Genomic DNA, 19,408 nt, shown 5'->3' on the forward strand with positions numbered 1-19,408 from the left:
AAGAGCGTGCCTCTGTGCGGACAGCCCAGAGTGCTGCACTGCAGCAGGGGCCGAGGCACTGCTGGTGCCCACCGAGTCCGTCCTGGCACAGGGGGTGAAGGAGGCAAGCTCGAGATAGGGGTAAACTGAGTCAGGTGGCACCGTATCAGAACATCGCAACTCAATTTTGTGCTGAAGGCACCTCAGCCTCCTCATGAGATACGCCCAGAGTGTGCACACTTTTCATGGGTGTTTCAGAGACAAAAAGCAGCAGCAGAAAATGCCATACATGTCTTTTTCTATGGGTGCCATGCGTCTAGGTCCAAGCTGGAGCCTGCTGGGGTGGTTGTGAGGGGAAAACTCCCCTCACACAGAGAGATGCAAGGAACCATTTGGTAATGCACCCAGCCCAGATCTCTACAACCGCACTTAAAATATCCATATATTTTGAAGAAGGAGAAAACCCCAACAATCTCTCTTCTGTTAGGTCCTTCCTGCCTGTACCAAGGCCAAGAAGTGCGGACAGTATGGAGCTGCAGGAAGGTGGGTTCCCACGGTGCCTCCCAGCGCCGGTGCGCCGCTGAACACCTGAGCAGCTGCCTGCCCTACGTGTGCGAGACAGAAACTTCTTACAATGGCACCTCGGGCTTCCAAGCAAACCTGCTGTGACTTCACTCCAAGGGAAATACAAAAAGGGACAATTTTAAAATAGTTATTTATTTGTTTTGTTACACTATAATATTCCATTTTGTAGAAAAAAAATGTAAAGTATTTATTTGCTACTCAGGCTCTCTGTGGGGATCTGCATAATGAAACTTATGTTTTCAATTTTCTGGGGTTTTGGAAGTTATGTTTATTTCTTTCTGATATTTTAACATTGCAAGCTTAAAACTGGGCGGGGTACTGTCTGAAACCGGGCAGCATTTCGGAGGGGTGCTGGCCTGGGAGGTGTTGCTGATGGGCCGAAGGAGACCTTCACCAGGAACCGGGGTGCAGAAGACCCATGGAGCAGTCTAGTGCACTTCTGTGAGCTTCAAGGGTTTGAACCCATTCCCCAAAGGGCATGAGAGACTGGGCCAAGACTGCAGCCAGCCTGAACTTGTAACCCAGGCACCAGGAGCAGCGGGCTTCAAGCCAGGAGTCATCAGGCATGAGGAAGTTGCCAACTCCAACTTCCACCAGCCTTTGCTAGAAAGTAATGCAAAAGCAAAGGAGAACAGAGATGTTTCCTCTTCTTCTGTGGTTTCCACAGCCCCCTTCTTAATTTCCCTAATCTATCACAGCTGCCTTGTGTTTCCAGACATCCCACCTGCCTGTAGGAGGAAGCAGGGAAATAAAAGGGTGGTTGGAGGGGCAGGAGGCTGCTTGCTGGATTTGGGGTGTGTTTGACACAGGGTAGTAGCAGGTGAGTGTGGTGGGAAGCAGGATGCTGGCAGGAGCAAGGAGGTGGATGCTGGATGTGGGCAGATATCCACCAACATATGGTAATGTGTGTTACTTACTGCTTAAAATTCATTGCATCTAACCTGCAGGGCAGTTCTTCTGTAAGTCCCTGAATCCCACCCTATGCTCGTGAAATCTTTCCCTGCAGAGCCAGGGAAGCAGAAATGAGCTGCCCCCACAGTCAGTGCGGTCTTGTGGGCAGCATGAAGACGGCTGGTGCAGGCTGCCTCCTCTCCTCCCAGCTTCTTGGAGCAAGAGCATGTCATCTGGTTTTTCCTTGCCTCTTTTGACTGCGCATGCCAGATGAGCCAGGCTGAGTTGTAGTCAAAAAGCCAAGTAACCTAAAATGAAAGCGAGTGGGTGAGTGGAGAATGAATAAACCCAGTTCTTGTGATAAAAGGCCTTTTTTAGGCTCCTGTCCGCTTAGTAATAGCGCAGCTGGCGAGTGTGGGGAAAGAGGAACTGGCTGCAACTGTCACAATTGGGAATTTGTCTCCTGAGCCCCACAACTGTTAAAGGAGGAAGCTGCATTTTGTCCAAGCTTTCTTGTTAATTGCAGCCTTCCTCCTCTGTGAGTGAAGGGGCTGTGGGGGAAGCAGGTTTTCCCCTGGGTGGGTGGTTGGTGGGGCAGGCGGGCAGAGCTCAGCCCCCACCACTCAGCAGGGTCTGCACTCGCACTTCAGGGGGATTTTGGAGACCTTTTTTTGAGTTTTAAAAGAAAGTTTCCACTATTGTTTAAACTACTGGGTCTTCTTTTTAAAAAAAGAGAAATGAGCCTTCTACAGAAACAGGGAGTCTGGACGTGGGTAATGAAAAAGGGTTTTCAGAGGGAAGAGAGAAAGGCACAAAGCTGGCAAGAAACCTTTACAAGCCCAGGGAGATCGGAAAGATTACCTATTATTATTTTCTACAAGCTGATCACCTGGACTGGGGGAAAGCAGGGTCTGGAGTAGTGAAAGGATCTGTTTACCTGCTGGATTGTAATTTCTTTTACTATTTAGCTGAAAGTTGAATTGTGAAAAGCTTTTGTAGGTTTCTGCTTGCGAGCACGATAGGACTGGAGACTGAGTGAAAGAGAAGGATGTTGTACCAGAAAGGAAAACATTATCAATCTATCTGTCTTTCACAGTATTAGAATGAGAAGAGCAAATGACATCCAAAGGCAGAACACTTAAAACCAATACATGTATTTGCCTTCATGCTGTACAAAGCCAGCTACTAAAATGCAGTGCCACAAAACGTACGCTAGTGCTGGGGACTTTGGCTTCATGTAGCAATAGAATGAATGTAAGCATACAGACTACGCACAATTAAGTGGCTGTTGGATGGAAAAAAAAAAGTACAAAATAGATACAAATCACCTTTCAGGAAACAAATGAGCATGTGACTGGGGGGATAAGTAGTTTTTACTGTGGGTGGATAACATCCGAACTGCTGTACTGAGGTTTCTTTGTGATTATCTTGTGCTTGTCTGTCCAGTTCTCTCTGTTAACAATTTGGTAGTAATTCTTTGGAGGTTATATTTCAAATGGGTTTACGCAGATACTCAGTATTTATATTAATAAATTTTATCTAGTCTATGAAATGTTGCAAATTTTGCTTAGGTCTTGAAGTAAAAATAAAACTGGTAAAAAAGTAAAGTGGAACAGACTGCTCTATTTTGCTGCTCAAATGTGAGTGATATAAAGCAGATTAACTTTGTAAGTAAATGAAAGCAGAGTATATTTTCAAAGTTTACAGGAATTTTCTGAGTTACTATTGCCATCACAAAAAATAAAAATAAAAATCTCCAAACCCCAAAAAGCAAAACACAAAACAACATGCAAAAAGCCTAGTTTTTTACTTGCCTCATGGCTGGCCAGTTGTTGGTCTGACCCAACCCTGCCTTTGGCCACCTTCTGTCACTGCAACTTGTCCAGCCCAGGGCAGCAGCGGTGTTGATGCAGAGCATCATTTTTCCAAACAGATGGAAAGAGGGCAAGTGGGAATGCCACCCTTCTGCTTGCCTCTTACTTGGGTAAAACTGGCTGTGGGTAACTGGTGTCTCTCTGCAAAGCAAACGAGATTATTTAGCCAGGATGTCTCGGCTCTGGGATCCTTTGATCTTGACATTAGCCAGCTTGTGTTAAGGTTTTAACTCGTGGGAACTTAAGACAGTGTCCTTTTAAACTGTATTTTATATTTATACACATTGGTATCTAATAAAGGGTCCTCAGGCTCTCTAAAATGTCCACGTTCCTGTTTTGGCATGCCAGGCTGTTTCAGAGATGTACCGTGTTGGTATTTTCTTCTAGCTGAGTACTGGGTTTCCAGCTCTAAGAGAGCAATGAGGTGTAAAGCTGCCCCAGCAGCTCTGGCTGAAGATGTGACTTTGAAATGTAGCTGAAATGCTGCCCTTAGACATTTTACAAGTCACCGGCTGAAATAGGTAGAATATTCTTTGTCTGCAACCACTGCTAGCAGAGGCATAGGACTAAATCCACACAGTGAAAAGGAACTTTGTTTTGGTGATAGAAGATTGAAAGCATCATTCATCATTTCTCTGTTGTGTGACCCTGGGGGAATGATTCATCTACTAAATACCACACAAGTAAATTTTCTTATGCACTCAGACATGGAAGAAACTATAACCTATTGTTTTTCATTCAGTTTTCAGCACTAAGCCCCTGCAAATCAGCTGAAATAGAAGAATTGCACTAAGTGAATGTGTTTTTCTCTTTCATAAATGAGACTATCAAACCAGGCAGATTAAAATCAAGCATATTTTTGGTTTCACTCTTAGTATACAAGAAATTACTCATATTTTGAAGCTATACAAAGGGCCTTCTCATATCTCCACTGCTTTCATCTTTGCTCATATAAAGCTGTGTGTGAAAGGAGCATTGAACTCTTGTCCAAGCTCTTTGCAGATGGAATCTGTTGTAAATCTGTTGTAATCTGTTTCTAAAGAAACCAATTTGCCTCGGAGGCCGTCTGCTCAGCTTTGAAAAAAGCCACCTGAAATTTCTGGCAAGCTTGAGGGAATCCTCAGTCTAAGAGGATTATACATATGCAATACAAACAGAGTTTTGATTTCCCTGAATTGTCAGAAGCTGCAGTCCTTAACCACTCTAAGGAAAAGGGAAGAAAAGGTAGCTTGTCTAGTAAAAGAGCTCTTGAAATTGTACATGAAAGACCAAGATGCATTGAAAAGCTTGCAGAAAAAAACTCTACAATTTTAGATGAAAGATTAGAGATATTTTTTTCAATCAGAATATTTTATTTTACCCTTCAAGCAGAATGTCCAGCATCTCATCATAAACACCAAGGGTTACATTTTAGGCCTAAAGAAACCAATTTGCCTCGGAGGCCTTGAGCCCTCCTTCTCTATGGGACTGTATCTATTTTTGTAAGTGAGATTGTGGTATTTTTTTAACAGCCCATCAGGTGAGTAAAAAGAAATATCTTTCTTTGTTACAGGTTTTTCTCTAAATACCAGAAGCTATATGCAAAGAGGAGAAAAGGGGGAATGTCCTAGTATAGTTTTCTGTAGATCTTTGCATATTTCCTTCAGAACAGTTTAATTTTAAGGGTATTAAATATAGGCCGTCTCCTTTCTAGAAATGATTTATTAATAGAAGCAAGGTGTCAGTTCTCTTCTCAATGCTTCAGTGTTTATGTATATAACTTCAACATTTCTTTCTGAAAATCTTTATTGTAAAGATATTGGAAGAAAAACTGACATCATCTACCTGGACTTGTGCAAAGCATTTGACACTGTCCCACATGACATCCTTTTCTCTAAATTGTAAAGACATTGATTTGACAGATGGACCACTTGATGGATAAGGAATTGGCTGCATGGCGGTGCTCAGAGAATGGTGGTCAACACCTCAATGTCCAAGTGGTGACCAGTGGCGTTCCTCCAGGGTAGGTACTAGGACTGCTGCTGTTTAACATCTTTGTTGGCAACATGGACAGTGGGATTGAGTGCACCCTCAGCAAGTTTGCTGACAACACCGAGCTGTGTGGAGCGGTTGATATGCCATGCCAATGGACAGGCTGGAGAGCTGGGCCCATGAGAACCTTACGAAGTTCAACAAGGCCAAGTGCAAGGTCCTGTACGTGGGTCAGGACAATCCCAAGCACAAACACAAGCTTGGCAGAGAATGGATCGAGAGCAGCCCTGAGGACAGGGGAAGGGTTGGTGGATGAGAAGCTCAATGTGAGCTGTCAATGTGCACTTGCAGCCCAGAAAGCTAACTGCACCCTGGGCTGCATCAAAAGAAGCATGGCCAGTAGGTCGAGGGAGGTGATTCTCCCCCTCTACTCCATTCTGGTGAGACCCCACCTGGAATACTGCATCCAGCTCTAGAGCCCTCAACATAAGAAGGATGTGGACCTGCTGGAGTGAGTCCAGAGGAGGCCTACGAAGATGATCAGAGGGGTGGAGCACCTCTCCTTTTCAGACAGGTTGAGAGTTAGGGTGGTTCAGCCTGGCAAAGAGAAGGCTCTGCAGAGACCTTATAGTGGGCTTCCAGTACTTAAAGGGGGCCTACAGGAAAGATGGGGAGGGACTCTTTATTGGGGAGTGTAGTGATTGGATGGGGGGGTAACAGTTTTAAACTGAAAGAGGGTAAATTTAGATCATATTTGAGAAAGAAATTCTTTACTCTGAGGGTGGTGAGACACTGGAACAGGTGTTTTTCTAATTTCTAACCGCATCAAGACAATCAGAAAGCATTCCTCCAAGTCTAGCTCAGGCATGCATAGGGAAACCAAGCCCTTGTTGCATCACCAACAGAAAGTGCTGAACTTCCTGCAGGCTCCTCTGGGGTGGAAACCTTCAGATTAGGATGCAAAAGGAGGGAGGGCGATTCCTGGGTCACACATAATAACGTCCCAACCCAAAGGGGTGATGAACCAGGCTCTCCGGCGGGCTCTGGCCCTGCAGAAGGAAGTTGTGGTCATCATGAAATTTTAACTACTCTAGTCTCAGGTTTGTGACTTTGTATCGTTCAGCTGTGGAACTGGCAGACATGGATTTGGAGGCCAACTTGGAAAAAATGAAGCCAGAAGCCACCATGAAACAGCATCAGTCATTGCTAGTGGGACAGATGTTTCTCCTGAAAGGTGAGTGAGTAGGTCTGGGGAACCTCTACCTGATTCTCTACAGCTTCCTTCATTCCCTTAGCATGTTTCTTCTTCCTTTGCTCTTATTCTGGTCCATGGGATCCAGACCTGATGTTGTACTATCAACCAGTGCAATACCTCTGCTGCAAACAAAAGAAAGTTTGTCCTTTGTTTTGCTGTTACTTGACCCAGCCACACAGTTTGACTCTCCTAGTCTGTTTGAGGTTGTTCCTTCTCCCTGATGTTATTCTATCTCATTACATCTCTGAAGATGCTGTCCTCTTGCCTGAATCACCCCTCCCTTGCGGAGCATGCCTTGCCCTTCTCCATCCCAGGGTTGTCATAGATCTGAGCTGGGAAGCGGGACTTAAGGAGGAAGGGAAGGAGAGGGGACCAGAGCAAAAGGGCACACACAGAGCCCGAGGGCAGGGGAAAGGGCTCTAAGTGGAGCCAAATGGGGGAATGATTTCCCCAGGATATCTTTCACATGGGCAATTTGTTACAAAACAAGTCCTTAGGACTTGGCTGCTTCCAGGAGAAACACTTCTCCTAAGATTAGCTTTGCAATGAGAGGGTCATCTGGGATGTATACCGCTCTGCAGCCTCTCGCTTCTGCAGGGCGTTAGTGGACTAACTGGCTTGAGAAGTTTGGCCAGTTCAACAACCAAGCCACAGAGAAGATGTGTCAAGAGCTTGGGAAAAGGAATTTAAGGAGTGCTTGGAAAATGTACCACTTCAGTTCAGGAGCAAGTGTCTTGTTTTGTGAAGTCTGTGGAATTAATTAGTGATGGAAGGTATCTTTTTGCCCCTTAGTTGGTGCCAGCTGGTGCATGACATGAGACTGGCTATGGGTAACGCAGCCAGGGAAGGAGAGGGCTGGGCACAGCTGGGAGCTGATACTGCAGGAGAGAGGTGGCGCTGGGTATCACACTCCACGTTCCCCAGTCAGTTTCTGATCAAAAGTCTAAAATCCCCATAACTTCCTAACTGAAGTAAACATGCTACCAGCAGAAAATGAGGAGGGTGAGACCTTTCGATGATAGCCTGCTCAGAGTGTTTCCACAGCATTTGCCAGGCTGATGTCTGCCCCTCTCAGCTCAGCAGCCGGTGCTTCTGGGCTTGCAGCCAGGAGTGAGCCAACGTTTCTTTTCCTCCTCACCCTTTTGTCTACAGGCTATGACCAGGAGAAGAGAGCCCTTTAGTCTCCGGCAGAACTGAGAACAAGAAACATGAACCAACAGACAGGGGGAGAAAATACAGTGCTATAAAACTGCCGATGAACAGCCTTTCTCCTCACTAGTAATTGTCCTCTTTGGCACTAGCAAAAATAGCAAAACTAAAGCTTGAAAAAGAGAGTAGTCCCTAGAAAGTGGTCTTTTTGATTTAATCCTAAGGCGGTTCTACAGACTTTTATTACTTTTTTCCCAGTAAATGAGAATTAATTAATTAATAATTAAGGTCAGACTCCAGTACTTACAGTCCAAACGTGCTTCTTTATCTGAAATGTTGAAAGCATTGAGGTCTGGCTTGGACAAGCAGTCCTATGGGATAGTTCTTTTTAAACAAACAACTGCATCTTCCAGGGCCTTTGATAAATTCCTGAAAAGAGAAAACCAGCCAGTTTTTTTTTTTTCCTGTGCGAAGTTCAAGAACTACAAAAAAAAAAGGAAAAGTCAGGGAGGAAAGATGTGGGAAACAATGTAAGAAGCTGAACAGATTCTGTTCCAGTAATCTGACCTGTTACCCGGACCTTGTAGAGCTGCGCATGCCATTTTTGTATGTTTTTGTTTCGTATGTGAGAAGGTGGTGAAAAGTTTTGATGCATAGTGTGCAGTTGGCTGGTAGGACCCTTGCTTGGGTAAAAAAGCAGTGAGATTCAGAGGGTAAAGGTTGCTGCTGTAATAAAAACTACCGGAGCCCATTTTGCTGCCTGCATTGTTAAGTGTTTCTAGAAGGGAAGAAGTGGGCACAGTTTTAAGATTGCACCAGCCATCCCTCTCACGTAGGAAAGAAACCGAAGATATAGCTCCACAAAACTACGCATGTGACCCTCACTGGTGCCTGCAACGGGGTCTGCTTTCCCATCTCCAACCAGGCTCTGGGGAACAATGAGGGAGAAGCAGATCTGGTCTGCTCTGTCTATTGCATCTTGAGTCCAAGATCCACGTTGCAGCAATATTTGTGTTAGCTGCTTAGCATTAGCTAGGGCTGGGTGTTTGCTTGGGACAGTGAACTTGCCTCCCTGTGCTGCTGCCCTCATGCATTGGGCAGATTCACCTCCACGTGTTCTTGGGCCTTTCTAACCCAGGAAAACCCACATGTGACCTCCACAGCATTAGCTGCATCCTCTCTGTCCTCACCCTCCCTTTCTTTCCTCAAGTTGCTTCTGCAAGAATCTGTGATGCTTGTTTTTGTTGAGGTTTGTTTGGTTTGTCAATAAAACACCTGAATTTGGTTGGCAATTCTGACTGGAAAAGAAGATGTGAGTTGCCACAGCTTTCTCCACTATGTGCCATAGGGTTTGCTGTGGAGCATCCCTTGGCAGGCCCCTGGGGGCTCACTCCGAGTTACAGCAAGGTGGGTCCCAAATGCTCCTGCCTGTCTGCTCCCCTGGGGTAAGGCAGCCCTTTATGCCTGGAGCAGAAGTCAGGAGACAGAGGGGAGCTGGCAGCAGAGGAGAGTGACAATAGAGCGAGGGAGGGGGAGAGAAGTTGAAAATCCCTGAGGGATGCTGTGGAAAGGCTCTGACGTGGTGGTGTGTGCTGGTTTCTCTTCCCTGATCTTGGCCTGATGTGCAAGCTGTTGCTGTGGGGCCCAATGAGAGGCTGAACAGAGCCCCTTCCCCTAACGGAGGTGCCAGGAGGGATGTTCTGGAGTCCGTCTTGCCTTTTTATGAATTCATCTACAAGGTTTGGGGGGACGTGTGGAATGTAAATGCATGGAAACCTGCAAGAAATCTAAAACATTATGCTGCTCCTCCTGGTGGAGTGAAATTCATAAATAGCAGAGATAAACACAGACAGAATGTGTATCATAATTGCTTCGCATATTTTCTTGTAAAATAGCCTTCTCCTTTTCTTACAGAGAACCCCAGACAAATTGTATGGGGTATATGGTGGGTATCCTTCTGTAAGTACAACTAGAAACTTCACATGGCTCTTAATCTTACCACTGGATTACCATTTTGCCAGGAGCTGTGCTGTGCGGTTTTACAGCGAAACCTGTGAGCACACAACCTCACCCTTGAGCCCAGGAGCACTGTCTCATCCCTGGCTTTCCATTTCTGGAATTATGTGAGATGCCAATGTATTCAGGGAGAGTGGACTTTAGCCAAACCTGCCTTCTGTAGAGGCCCCTTTCTTAATCCAACCCATGGTTTTGGTGTGCTGGTGGGCTGGGGTGAAGCGGTGGCATCTACAGGTGTCTCCACACCACCCTCTTGGTGAAGAAGCATCTCCCCTTCCTGCTTGTGGGTCCCCAGTGCCAGGTCCAGGGGATGAAAGTGACCTCCCTGAGGAGCCTGGGAACGGTGCCCAGTGTGGCGCTCAGCAAGCTGCAGGGGCGGTGATCCACCAGCAGTGCCCACCTCCCTTCCCTGCCAAAGGAAAAGGGAGCGGGGGCTGCTGGGGCCTGTGGCCCCTCATTTCTTCCCTCTCTGCCAGCCACCACTTGCGCTTCCCAGGGAGATCCCACATTTGCACCGTGTGAGGTGCAAGTCCTCACGAGGGCTCTCGTAGCAGAGCTCAGCAGCACAGGGCTAACAAGGGGGAATACCAAGCTTTGCTGCTGGGGAAAACCCAAGGTGTGCTCTTTATTTCCAGCTCTGGCAACCAGTGCAGTGAGTGGGGAGGAAAGTCGCACAACAGCCACACTGTGTTGTTAACCCCCAGCCTTCTTGCTGTGATTAATGATTAACCGACTTTCTGGGAAGACACAAGGGAACAGTTCCCACCTGGCTCGGTGTTGCCCGCCAAACCTGCTGCGTAAAGCTCTGCTGATTGGCCTCTGAGAAGCCCTTTCAAAACAGGCGGAAGGTCTTCAAGGAACCACGCGGCCATGCCAGCCACCCTCAGAGGGATGCGAGGAAAGGGGGTGAGCTTTGCCGGGCAGTTGCTCTGTCCCACGATGCTTTTCCCCCTGCTTTGCTGGGCTGAAATCTGCCTGCTGCTGATCTGCGGAGGCTGCCAGCTGGAGGAGCCGGTGATGGGTGAGTGGAGCGCCCTTTCGCTGCATGAGGCTGACTCTGGAGCAGCACCAGCCTTTCCGGGCAACCAGGGAGATCCAGTCACCATCCCGACTGAAAAATATTAGTTGGTAACTAGAACAGTAGCTTGTAATCTGGGGGCTGCTCAGCAGCAAAATCAGAAATGCAGGTCAGAGAGGGCACAGGGTGATTGGTCTTTGAGCTCAAGCCATATATTGAACCTGTGTATTCCCTTTCTTTGCCGCTATGGTGCTCAGCAGAAGGGATGGAGGAGGTTTGCATTTCCAGTGCAGGTGTCTGGGCAGTGCGGGTTGCTGTTGGGAGAGGCTGGGGCAGGGGGATGCCGTTGGCACTGCCTCCCAGCTGCAGGGTGCCCGGGGTTGCTCTGCCTCCCCCTCACTCCTGCAGGTGCCAGCGAGAGGGGAGCAGGGATGCTCTCAGGAGTGAGAGCCCCTTGCGCAGGGTGGTTGCCATGTGTTGGCCATGTGTACAGGCCACCCCTGAGCTCCAGGGGACAAAGGTGAGCTAAGAGCAAGGCACTGGGAAGAAGCAGGCAAACAAGCTTGCTTGTTTGGGGGATTGACTTTGTTGTCAGTTTGTTGTTGGTTTAGGCCAAATAGGCTACTGGGGACCTGGGGGACCCCAGATGGGACCAACAGATGCTCCTCTCTACCCCTCTTCAAAGAGAGGGGCAGAGGAGGAAAAAGAGACTTATGAGTTTAGAAGGAACTAAACTACTTTAATGAAATATTAATAATAAAATAAAAAAAAAAGAAATAATGAAATATATACAAAACTGTATCAAGCTCCCGAGATGACAATCACGACACCGGCTGGCACTGGGGCAGTCCCAGGCTGGACTCAGTGACGGATGGGAACTGGATTCTGGATCTGCATTCAGGATCGGGATCGCAGGGCTGACCCTTTGATCCCTCAGCTTTTATACTGAGCATGAGGCAGATGGGATGGAATACCCTCGTTGGTCAGTTTTGGGTCACCTGTCCTGTCCGCTTCTCCCTGCAGGTGGGACCCCACCATGCTTTTCCACTTCTGACCCTCCAACGGGGCAAATAACAAAGTTGGTTGGCCTTGGGTGTTATAGCAATAAGTATAGGCAAGAGCGTCTCTGCATACCATGGCTGGGCATCAGCTATAAACATTGGTCTTATCACTCTGAAAGAGTGAACATTGTCTGCACAATATGCTGTTAATTTCAGTAGTTAGAGAGGCCCAGCTAAGAAGCAAAGTTACTGAACAAAATTGGTTCTGTTTTACCTCAAACCAGGACACTATGCTTGCTACGGAGCCTGCCTGCCCCCTGTTTCCCTGCTGCCTTCCTTGTCACCACAGGAAATGTACGGCGTATGCTAGTGATGTGAGGGCCACCTGTGAGACCAAGGTGTCTGAGGTCTCTGAGTGTGCCACACAGCCTCGTGGTGCAGTTCCTTGCTCCAGTGCTCTGCAAGACGGGAACGCCATGACTGGATGCTTCAAGGCACTATAGCCTGCCTTAAGTGAATTGCTTTTTCTCTCGCTCTGATTTTGGGGTTTGCTTTGTTCCTAGGTTTGAAGGAAGCCGTGAAATCTGATAGAGTTATTGCAGCAGCCCTTGGTGGAGAGGCCAATTTCTATTGCAACTTTTCGCTTCCAATGGATGTTTTGCAAATCACCTGGCAGAAGAAAAATGGGTCTTCCTTCCAGAACATCGCCACCTACAGCCCAAACCATGGGCTGAGGCTGATAGGGTCCTTTCAGAAGAAGGTGCGTTTCACTAGAGCAACCCTGAAAGCCTCAGCTATCACACTCCAAAACCTCACATTTGAGGATGAGTCCTATTACAGATGCATTTTCAACGTGTTCCCTCACGGCTCTTTCAGCAAAGATATATGCCTCAACATCCAAAGTAAGTTTTCCACTAACACCTTCTCACTTTCTGGCACTCAGCACAGGTCTGATGTAGTCAAGAGGTGGTAAGGCATTATCCCCTCCACTGCATGGAGCCTTTCCATGCAGCAGCAACTCCTTGGTGGATAGTCTCCAGAATGGCCATACCTTTCCTCAGAGGAGGTGAAGGTAAATAAGCCGGGAGATGCTTCTGGGTAAGAACCTCCATCCAGAGAAGTGACCTGTCTAACTGTGACCATTAACTCATTATAAAGTGTAAAAAGTACTTTCTCTTTTTGCTCTCAGCAATTTCTGAGCTAACAGTGGAATATGATTCCCACCTGCCCACCGAGGGTCTCCTCACTGCAGTCTGCTCAGCAACAGGAAAGCCTGCCCCCAAAATCACCTGGCTGAATGACAGAGAACTGGATGAATCCCCTGAAATACACCGCGTCCAAAATGCAAATGGGACAGTAACGGTGGCAAACAAACTTACTTTCTCTGCCGACCACCCCCGTGCCTTGGCCTGCCTCCTTGACCACCCACAGGGAAGGAAAATGAAGGCAGTTTACTCAGAAAAAGGAAGGGAAGGTAGGCTGTGTTTGTATGGAGAGGTGCAGCATGTAGTGGGGAGCGCTTAGGAAAGGATGCCCAAACATGGGAGCACAGCTTGTTCTTACGTACGTCTCAGTAGATGTTTTTCTGGGAGTTCACATTTCATGATTTGAAGCCACCCAGATGATTCTTCCCTGTGGTACCTTTCTGTCTGTTGGGTGTATAGGTATATCTAAGAAATACATAGACTCATGTGTACATATGTATATGTCTCCGATTGTATTTCTACACAGTCAGTGATCTAGAGTGGACGAGGTCAGCTCTCCAGCAGTATCCTCTGCTGGTACCCTCCAGCAGTATCCACAGCTGGAGGGTACCAGCAGAGCAGGCCCCTGGCTGTTGCATGCTGGTAAGCAACATTTCACAGGGAAGATCTTGCAGGAGGGTGTGTCTCGGGAAGGGTGGGAGACCTTCCTCATGACAAAACTTCATACAGAAAGAGAAGTACCAATAGGTCAGGAGAAGAAAGGTTGGGGTTTGGTTCCCCCAATGCCAGGGAAATATGAGGCATAATCGGTATTTATTTAAAAAATAAAGTAATTTCTCACCTACCACAGTGTTACATTGTTATGCTGTTCCTTTCTCTTCTTCAAATAACAAAGGAACACAAACTGATGAATGTTTCACTTCAGCCCCAACCTCTGGAAGAGGACACGAGAAACATGTTGGCATCCCTCCATGTTCTGCATGAATTTATTGGTTTCTTTTTGTAGGTACTCAGAAAAGTGTAATCGTCATGGCAGTCGTTCTAGCAGTGGTGTTCTCAACAGTCCTAATACATTGCATCATGAGACTGATCAGCAGAAAAAGGGAAAAGTAAGACTAATTTTCATGTCCTTGCAAATGACACGGCTTGCCTGTGTTCACCTTGCAATTTGCCTTTCTCTTTCCTCCTGGGGTTCTTTTATAGTTGCCCTGGAAACTTATCCAGGGGGTAACAGCATCTTTCAATATCAAGATTCACTCTAAATGCCAGGAGGTTTCTGAGCTTTATGTGACTAGTTAATGTGTTTTTTTCAGACTGAAGAGATGTAGTGCAGCCAGAATGCCTGCAGATGAAGAAGGCTTACACCAAGACCTGAGCAAGGAAGCTGAGAGCCTGGACACGATGGAGCACCAGAACGTTGTTTGTCAGAACGAGGTAATGCAAATGCCTAAGGCTTCCAGTAATTATTCACATCCTTCAAAAGCCTTGGCAACACTTACCAGGAATGTGACAAAACCCTTCTATTGAGAGGTGGGGTCCGCTCCTGCTGCCATGCCTTTCTTGCATGGGGCAGTCACACTGGGTAGACGACACCACACATGCCCCATCTGACCTCTAGCAATGCTGGGAAAGGCCTGGAACGGGAAGGAGAAAAGTTAGCCAATGGTTATGTGGAAAGGCAGGGAAGGGGTACTGGAAATGCCAAAGAGAGCAGATGAGATATCCCTTCTGGACAAAGGTGAAGAAGCACTTGTGGAACTCAGGTGCTGTAACCAGCAGCCTCACACAGAAGATTCCCCATAAAAGTCTGCCCTACCCTGCTGGTCACACAAGCGTGAAGGTGCTCTGGAGGGCTGGTGGCATCCACAGACAAAACCAGTAAGCGACCACAGCTGGGAGTCACCCCCACCAGCCACTTTCCTCCGACCTTCCTGCAGGTTCCCTCTTTTTCTTGCAAGCTCTTGCTATTCCTGTGCTGGGAAGGGGAGCCCTGCTGTCTTCCCATCACTTCTCTGTGCCTGATAATGTAGAGCTTTGTCATGGTTACCAGACCACTGTCCTGGGTCTCTTGCAGACACCAGGCTCCTCACTTCCCACCAGTCTACCTGGTCTGAAGAGAAAACTGAGAGAGAAAAAAAATTGCAGGCACTCGTTTTCAGAGGAAGAGGAGAACTTGAAGAGCAATGTCCATGGCGTGTTTGAGAGGGGACCTTTTGAATTATGCATCAAGGAGTTCAACTGTACATGCATGAAGGAGGACAGAGAGGCAATGGCAGGTGGGGGAGTCCAAGCAACACCCCACCCTGCCTGCTCAACAGCTCAGCACAGGAAGGAGAGCCATCAGCCCACTGAAGGCCAACCTCCAGAAGCCCCGAGGAGCACAGGGGCCCAAGGACAGCTGGGGAGCAAACTTAAGGACTTGTAGGAAGGGGCACCTTGCCCAGGCCCATCCCAGGAGATGCTCATTCCCAGGGTCTGGGGGTGAAACCCATTCAGGTGAGTTGTCAGTGGAGCACCTTTCAAACTGAGGAAGTGACTGCCTAAAGTTGTATGGACACATGATGGAATGCTGAGAAAGAGCATGTTGGGATTGCACAGGACTTATTATGAGATGCTTAGGGGAGGAATTAAAAGGATGTGGGGATGAAAAGGTCTGGGGAAATGGAGAGCTAAAGGGACAAAAGGGTCTGGTCACATGTACACAGATGGCTGATCACCAGACTTGTCTGGGCATGCCCAGCACCTGGTCCCCTCGGTCCATCCTGTCTTCTCCTTAAACTCCATTTCCATCTCTTTTCCTGGGTGAGGGACTCCCTAGTTGGTGTGCATGGGTATATGGGGGCTTGGTGCTAGCAGCTGGGCTGGGACCATGGGCCAGTGGGCACAACCGAGGAGACCCAAGTGAGAGAAATCACGTGCCAGCCAGCAGCATGGAGCAGGACCAGAGCCCGTGTGTTTCTGGTGCAGCACCTGGAGCGAGTGTCAGCATGGATCGAGCTGGGCAAGCCGGTGAGTAGGTGACGTGTTCCAGGACACCCTTTGGCGTTTTACAAGTAATGAAGCAGGAGGACCTGTGCTGCGGATGCAGCAAGACCTGTGGAACTGTACCAAGATCCGTATTTTGAAAAAAAGTTATGTTTTTAAGGGGTCGAGATGGAAAGCTTCCCCTCCAGCTCTCTGTATCATTCATTACACGAGGTGTGGTAGAAATGTCCCTCCAATGTATTTGCAGGGGCTCTTCTAACAGGTTGTGTCACTGTGCAGCCTCAGCACAGAGCACTTTCTTTTATAATAACAGAGTACCCTCTAGTGGGAGAGATCATGAAAGACAGGGAAAACGCCTCCAGGGAGTCTTCCATTAATACAGTGACTCACAGGTTTCTTGTTTGGACTTTCAAACAGTCTTTTGGTGTCCAGCAACCCTATCCCAGGTATCAAAAGATTACAAGCACTGTATCCAAAGGTGTTCAGGAACAATATGACAAAATGACTTTGAGTGTTGTGCTGCGGCGGACACTGACTGTGGTCACTGGAAAAGAAGGTATTGAAGGGACTGGCAGAAGGAACCAGGCATTTGGTTTCAGTCCTGCCTTGCTCTCCTGGAGAAAAAGCTCTAGCAAAGGACTGGGGAAGGAAATGTGGAAACATTTCTGTTTCCGCAAGCTGCCAGGCTGGTCTGTGATGGATAAAGGAAGGTGTGCTCAAGGAGAAGTGAGAATGGCAGGCATTTGGTAGCACTGGGTAAGGCATGCAGGTCGCCCAAATCCCTCTGACAAGTTTGCAAGCCTCAAGGGTTGCCTCCTGAGAGAGCTGGATTTTCTACAGCTGGGCTTCTTGGTCAATGCACCTTTAGAAAGCAATCTCGGGCTTCTTGGCCAAGGGACCTTTAGAAATCAACCTGGAGTGATAATTTAACCAAGAGTTGCTCAGTATTTAAAGGGCAACTGTTGCCTGCATTCTGAAGATGTTGTGTTGGATCAGCTTCCCTTGAAGTTTGTTGTGCCACGTGCATGTAGGGTACAATGGAGGGCTTCAACTTGGCATTCCGGGAATGAGAATGTTCTGAGATTGAATGTATTTTTCTGTATGGTAGTCATGGACACGTATGTGGTCTTCAATCGTAGCTGTGATTGGATGCTATCAATATGTGTCTCTAAAGACAACAACAAAAGAAGAGGTGAGTGAGTTTAACTACTGCTTTTCAAAGATAACTTTTTCCCCAGGACATGAAAATTGTCGAGAGAGATGTGCAGGCTCAGTGCTGTACGACAGTGACCAGTGGTACTCCAGCTGAGTGGCTCAGAGCCTGCTGAAGGAGGGGGAGAAGAATGGCCTCACCTGTGTTCTTCTGGCAGCGAGTGCATGATTTATCCTCGGTGCAAAAGTGTAGTTTTACTAAGAGTAAAAAGTTAGCTTTGGGGATTGAGAAGGGAAAATGAGAATATGATGAAATGCACACCAAGGACTCAGAAAACAAATAGGCAGAAACAGTCTCAATTTTTCCAGAACATCCCACTTAAGGGCTTTTTATAAAGCAGTCCAGTACTGGATTTTTACAGGGCAGATGCCCCATTTTTCACTCAGGTAGGAGTTTGGAAATACTCCTTGGTTCTTCCTGACGAGATGGAATTAAGTGGGTTTTTTTTCTGTCCCAGTAATTGTGTTGTTTCCTTTCAGAAGGGAAAAACATTACCAGTTTTAGAAGCAAAACAAACTAAAAAGCTGAGACCACAGCTGTCCCAAAGCCAGCATCACTAACAAGACCCAGCATGCTTTCTTTCAGTGTGCCTGTCCCAAGAGCTGAAGGAGGCTCTGTGGGATGGCAGAAACTATTATAAAAAATTGTAGTGACTATCTCACCTTTCTTTTAAGAAATATCCTTCTTTCCTGACTATTAACCTGATTTTCTCCCAGTTACTTGCCTCTAGGTAACTAGGATTTGCAGTTTCTGGTGTGCAAGTATATTTGTTAGTCTGTGTAATACGCAGCACGCTTCTGAGAGGATCTGCACAACCAGTGGTATCCACAGTTCCCAGCTGCCAGGATGCTCAGCCCTCAGGCAGAGAAGAGGCACTTAAATGAAGATCAGTGAGAGAAACATGAACTGTCATCAACGCAAAAAGACTGACAGGTTTCACTGGAAAATGAGAGAAAGGAGGAGAATGTGAGCTGAGGTATGGATATCTTAGATGTACCAGAGATACATGGCTGCATGATGACTGACAACCCCAGCTCCCGTTAAGTCGATCTAATACCAAACCTCCTTTTAGAGAAAAGTTAAATTTAGGTGTCTTCATTTTACACAGCTATTCTATGGGTAGAAAGCAAAGCAAAACGCAAAATGTTTCCAGCCCTTTCTTGCCACGTAAGGGGACCCCAGAACTTTTCTCTGGTTTTATCCCCACCCACATGGTTAGCTTTCTCTTCTGGGAAATACGGTGCAGTTTGTGCTGGAAAAATTGGCTAGGATATCAAACTGTAAACCCTTTAGCATTTGCCTGTGTTACAGAAGTAAGTTTGAGAGAGACAAAACATGTGGTTTGTCCCCAGTCACACAGTTGAATCACGAGCAAAATGACAGCTGGTGGCAGATCCTCTGGACCAGGCTGGACCTCCTAGCAGACCTGTTTGAGCATTCATGGCTTGAGGAAGCATTGCTTGAATTTGCAGATTAAGGGGGATATGCTAATCTATATGACCAGAGCCAGAAGATGAATCATCAGAGCCTACCACTTCTGCTGTAAGCCTTCAGCAGGCGACATGCCCTGTAAATTGTTTTACTGTAATCTGTGTCACTGACTCCAGTCATCCGCTAAGGCTATATTTTCTCTTCTTGTTAAATAAGGGCAACTTGCAACAGCAGTATCATCTTCTTGTCCTTAAACCTGTACAAATTTTCCTGGTTTCTGCCTCAAGTGCTTCTGCTCAAAAGAGGTCATTAGTCCAGAAATCAAGGGAACAAACAAGAAACATACTATCAGCAGGGTGTGTCCGCCCAGAAGGCAGAGGAAAGAATGAAGAGTAGACCTCATTCATGAACAGAAGGGATTTCAGATTGCCTCCTCCACCAGTACACAGGGTGTATTGCAGGTGAAGAAATAAAAAGAGAGGAACAAAAAAATTTCTGGATTTTAGGACAAGAGGTCTCTACTTACTCTCTTTCTCACTAACTTCAATGGCTTTGTCATGCCAGAGAGCTGGTGTCAGCTCAGCCACCACCAGCTCCAGAAAAGGTGATGTACAAAGAACTTTGCAAAACTCGGCAGACATTGCTAAGCTGAGCCAGACCCTTGTAAAAAGAAACAATTGACATGAGAGCACAGGATATAGCACAAAGGTTTTTTTTTTTTCTTGTTATTGTATGAATGTAAAAAGATTTTGATTTTTTTGCCATTGCTGGCCTGCCTGGAGTACTTTCCGTTTGCCTCTGTCTGTTCTGAAGTTACCTCTGGTCTTCACCTACT

At 47.0% G+C, this 19,408-nt stretch overlaps 1 protein-coding gene across 1 annotated transcript in view; it reads left to right on the forward strand.

Moving 5' to 3' along the window:
* LOC104289551 overlaps positions 1 to 17,238 on the forward strand; it is a 26,126-nt gene extending 8,888 nt beyond the window's left edge. Inside the window, exons 5-13 of the mRNA XM_009888509.1 lie at positions 5,231 to 5,331; positions 6,395 to 6,534; positions 12,303 to 12,641; positions 12,929 to 13,138; positions 13,951 to 14,053; positions 14,258 to 14,378; positions 15,801 to 15,953; positions 16,347 to 16,485; positions 17,168 to 17,238. Coding sequence (XP_009886811.1) covers positions 5,231 to 5,331; positions 6,395 to 6,534; positions 12,303 to 12,641; positions 12,929 to 13,138; positions 13,951 to 14,053; positions 14,258 to 14,378; positions 15,801 to 15,953; positions 16,347 to 16,485; positions 17,168 to 17,238 — 1,377 coding nt within the window. The remainder of the gene's footprint in view (positions 1 to 5,230; positions 5,332 to 6,394; positions 6,535 to 12,302; positions 12,642 to 12,928; positions 13,139 to 13,950; positions 14,054 to 14,257; positions 14,379 to 15,800; positions 15,954 to 16,346; positions 16,486 to 17,167) is intronic.
* The last annotated feature ends 2,170 nt before the right edge of the window (positions 17,239 to 19,408 follow it).

Source organism: Charadrius vociferus, unplaced genomic scaffold, assembly GCF_000708025.1.
Source record: "Charadrius vociferus isolate BGI_N301 unplaced genomic scaffold, ASM70802v2 scaffold487, whole genome shotgun sequence".
NCBI lineage: Eukaryota > Metazoa > Chordata > Aves > Charadriiformes > Charadriidae > Charadrius > Charadrius vociferus.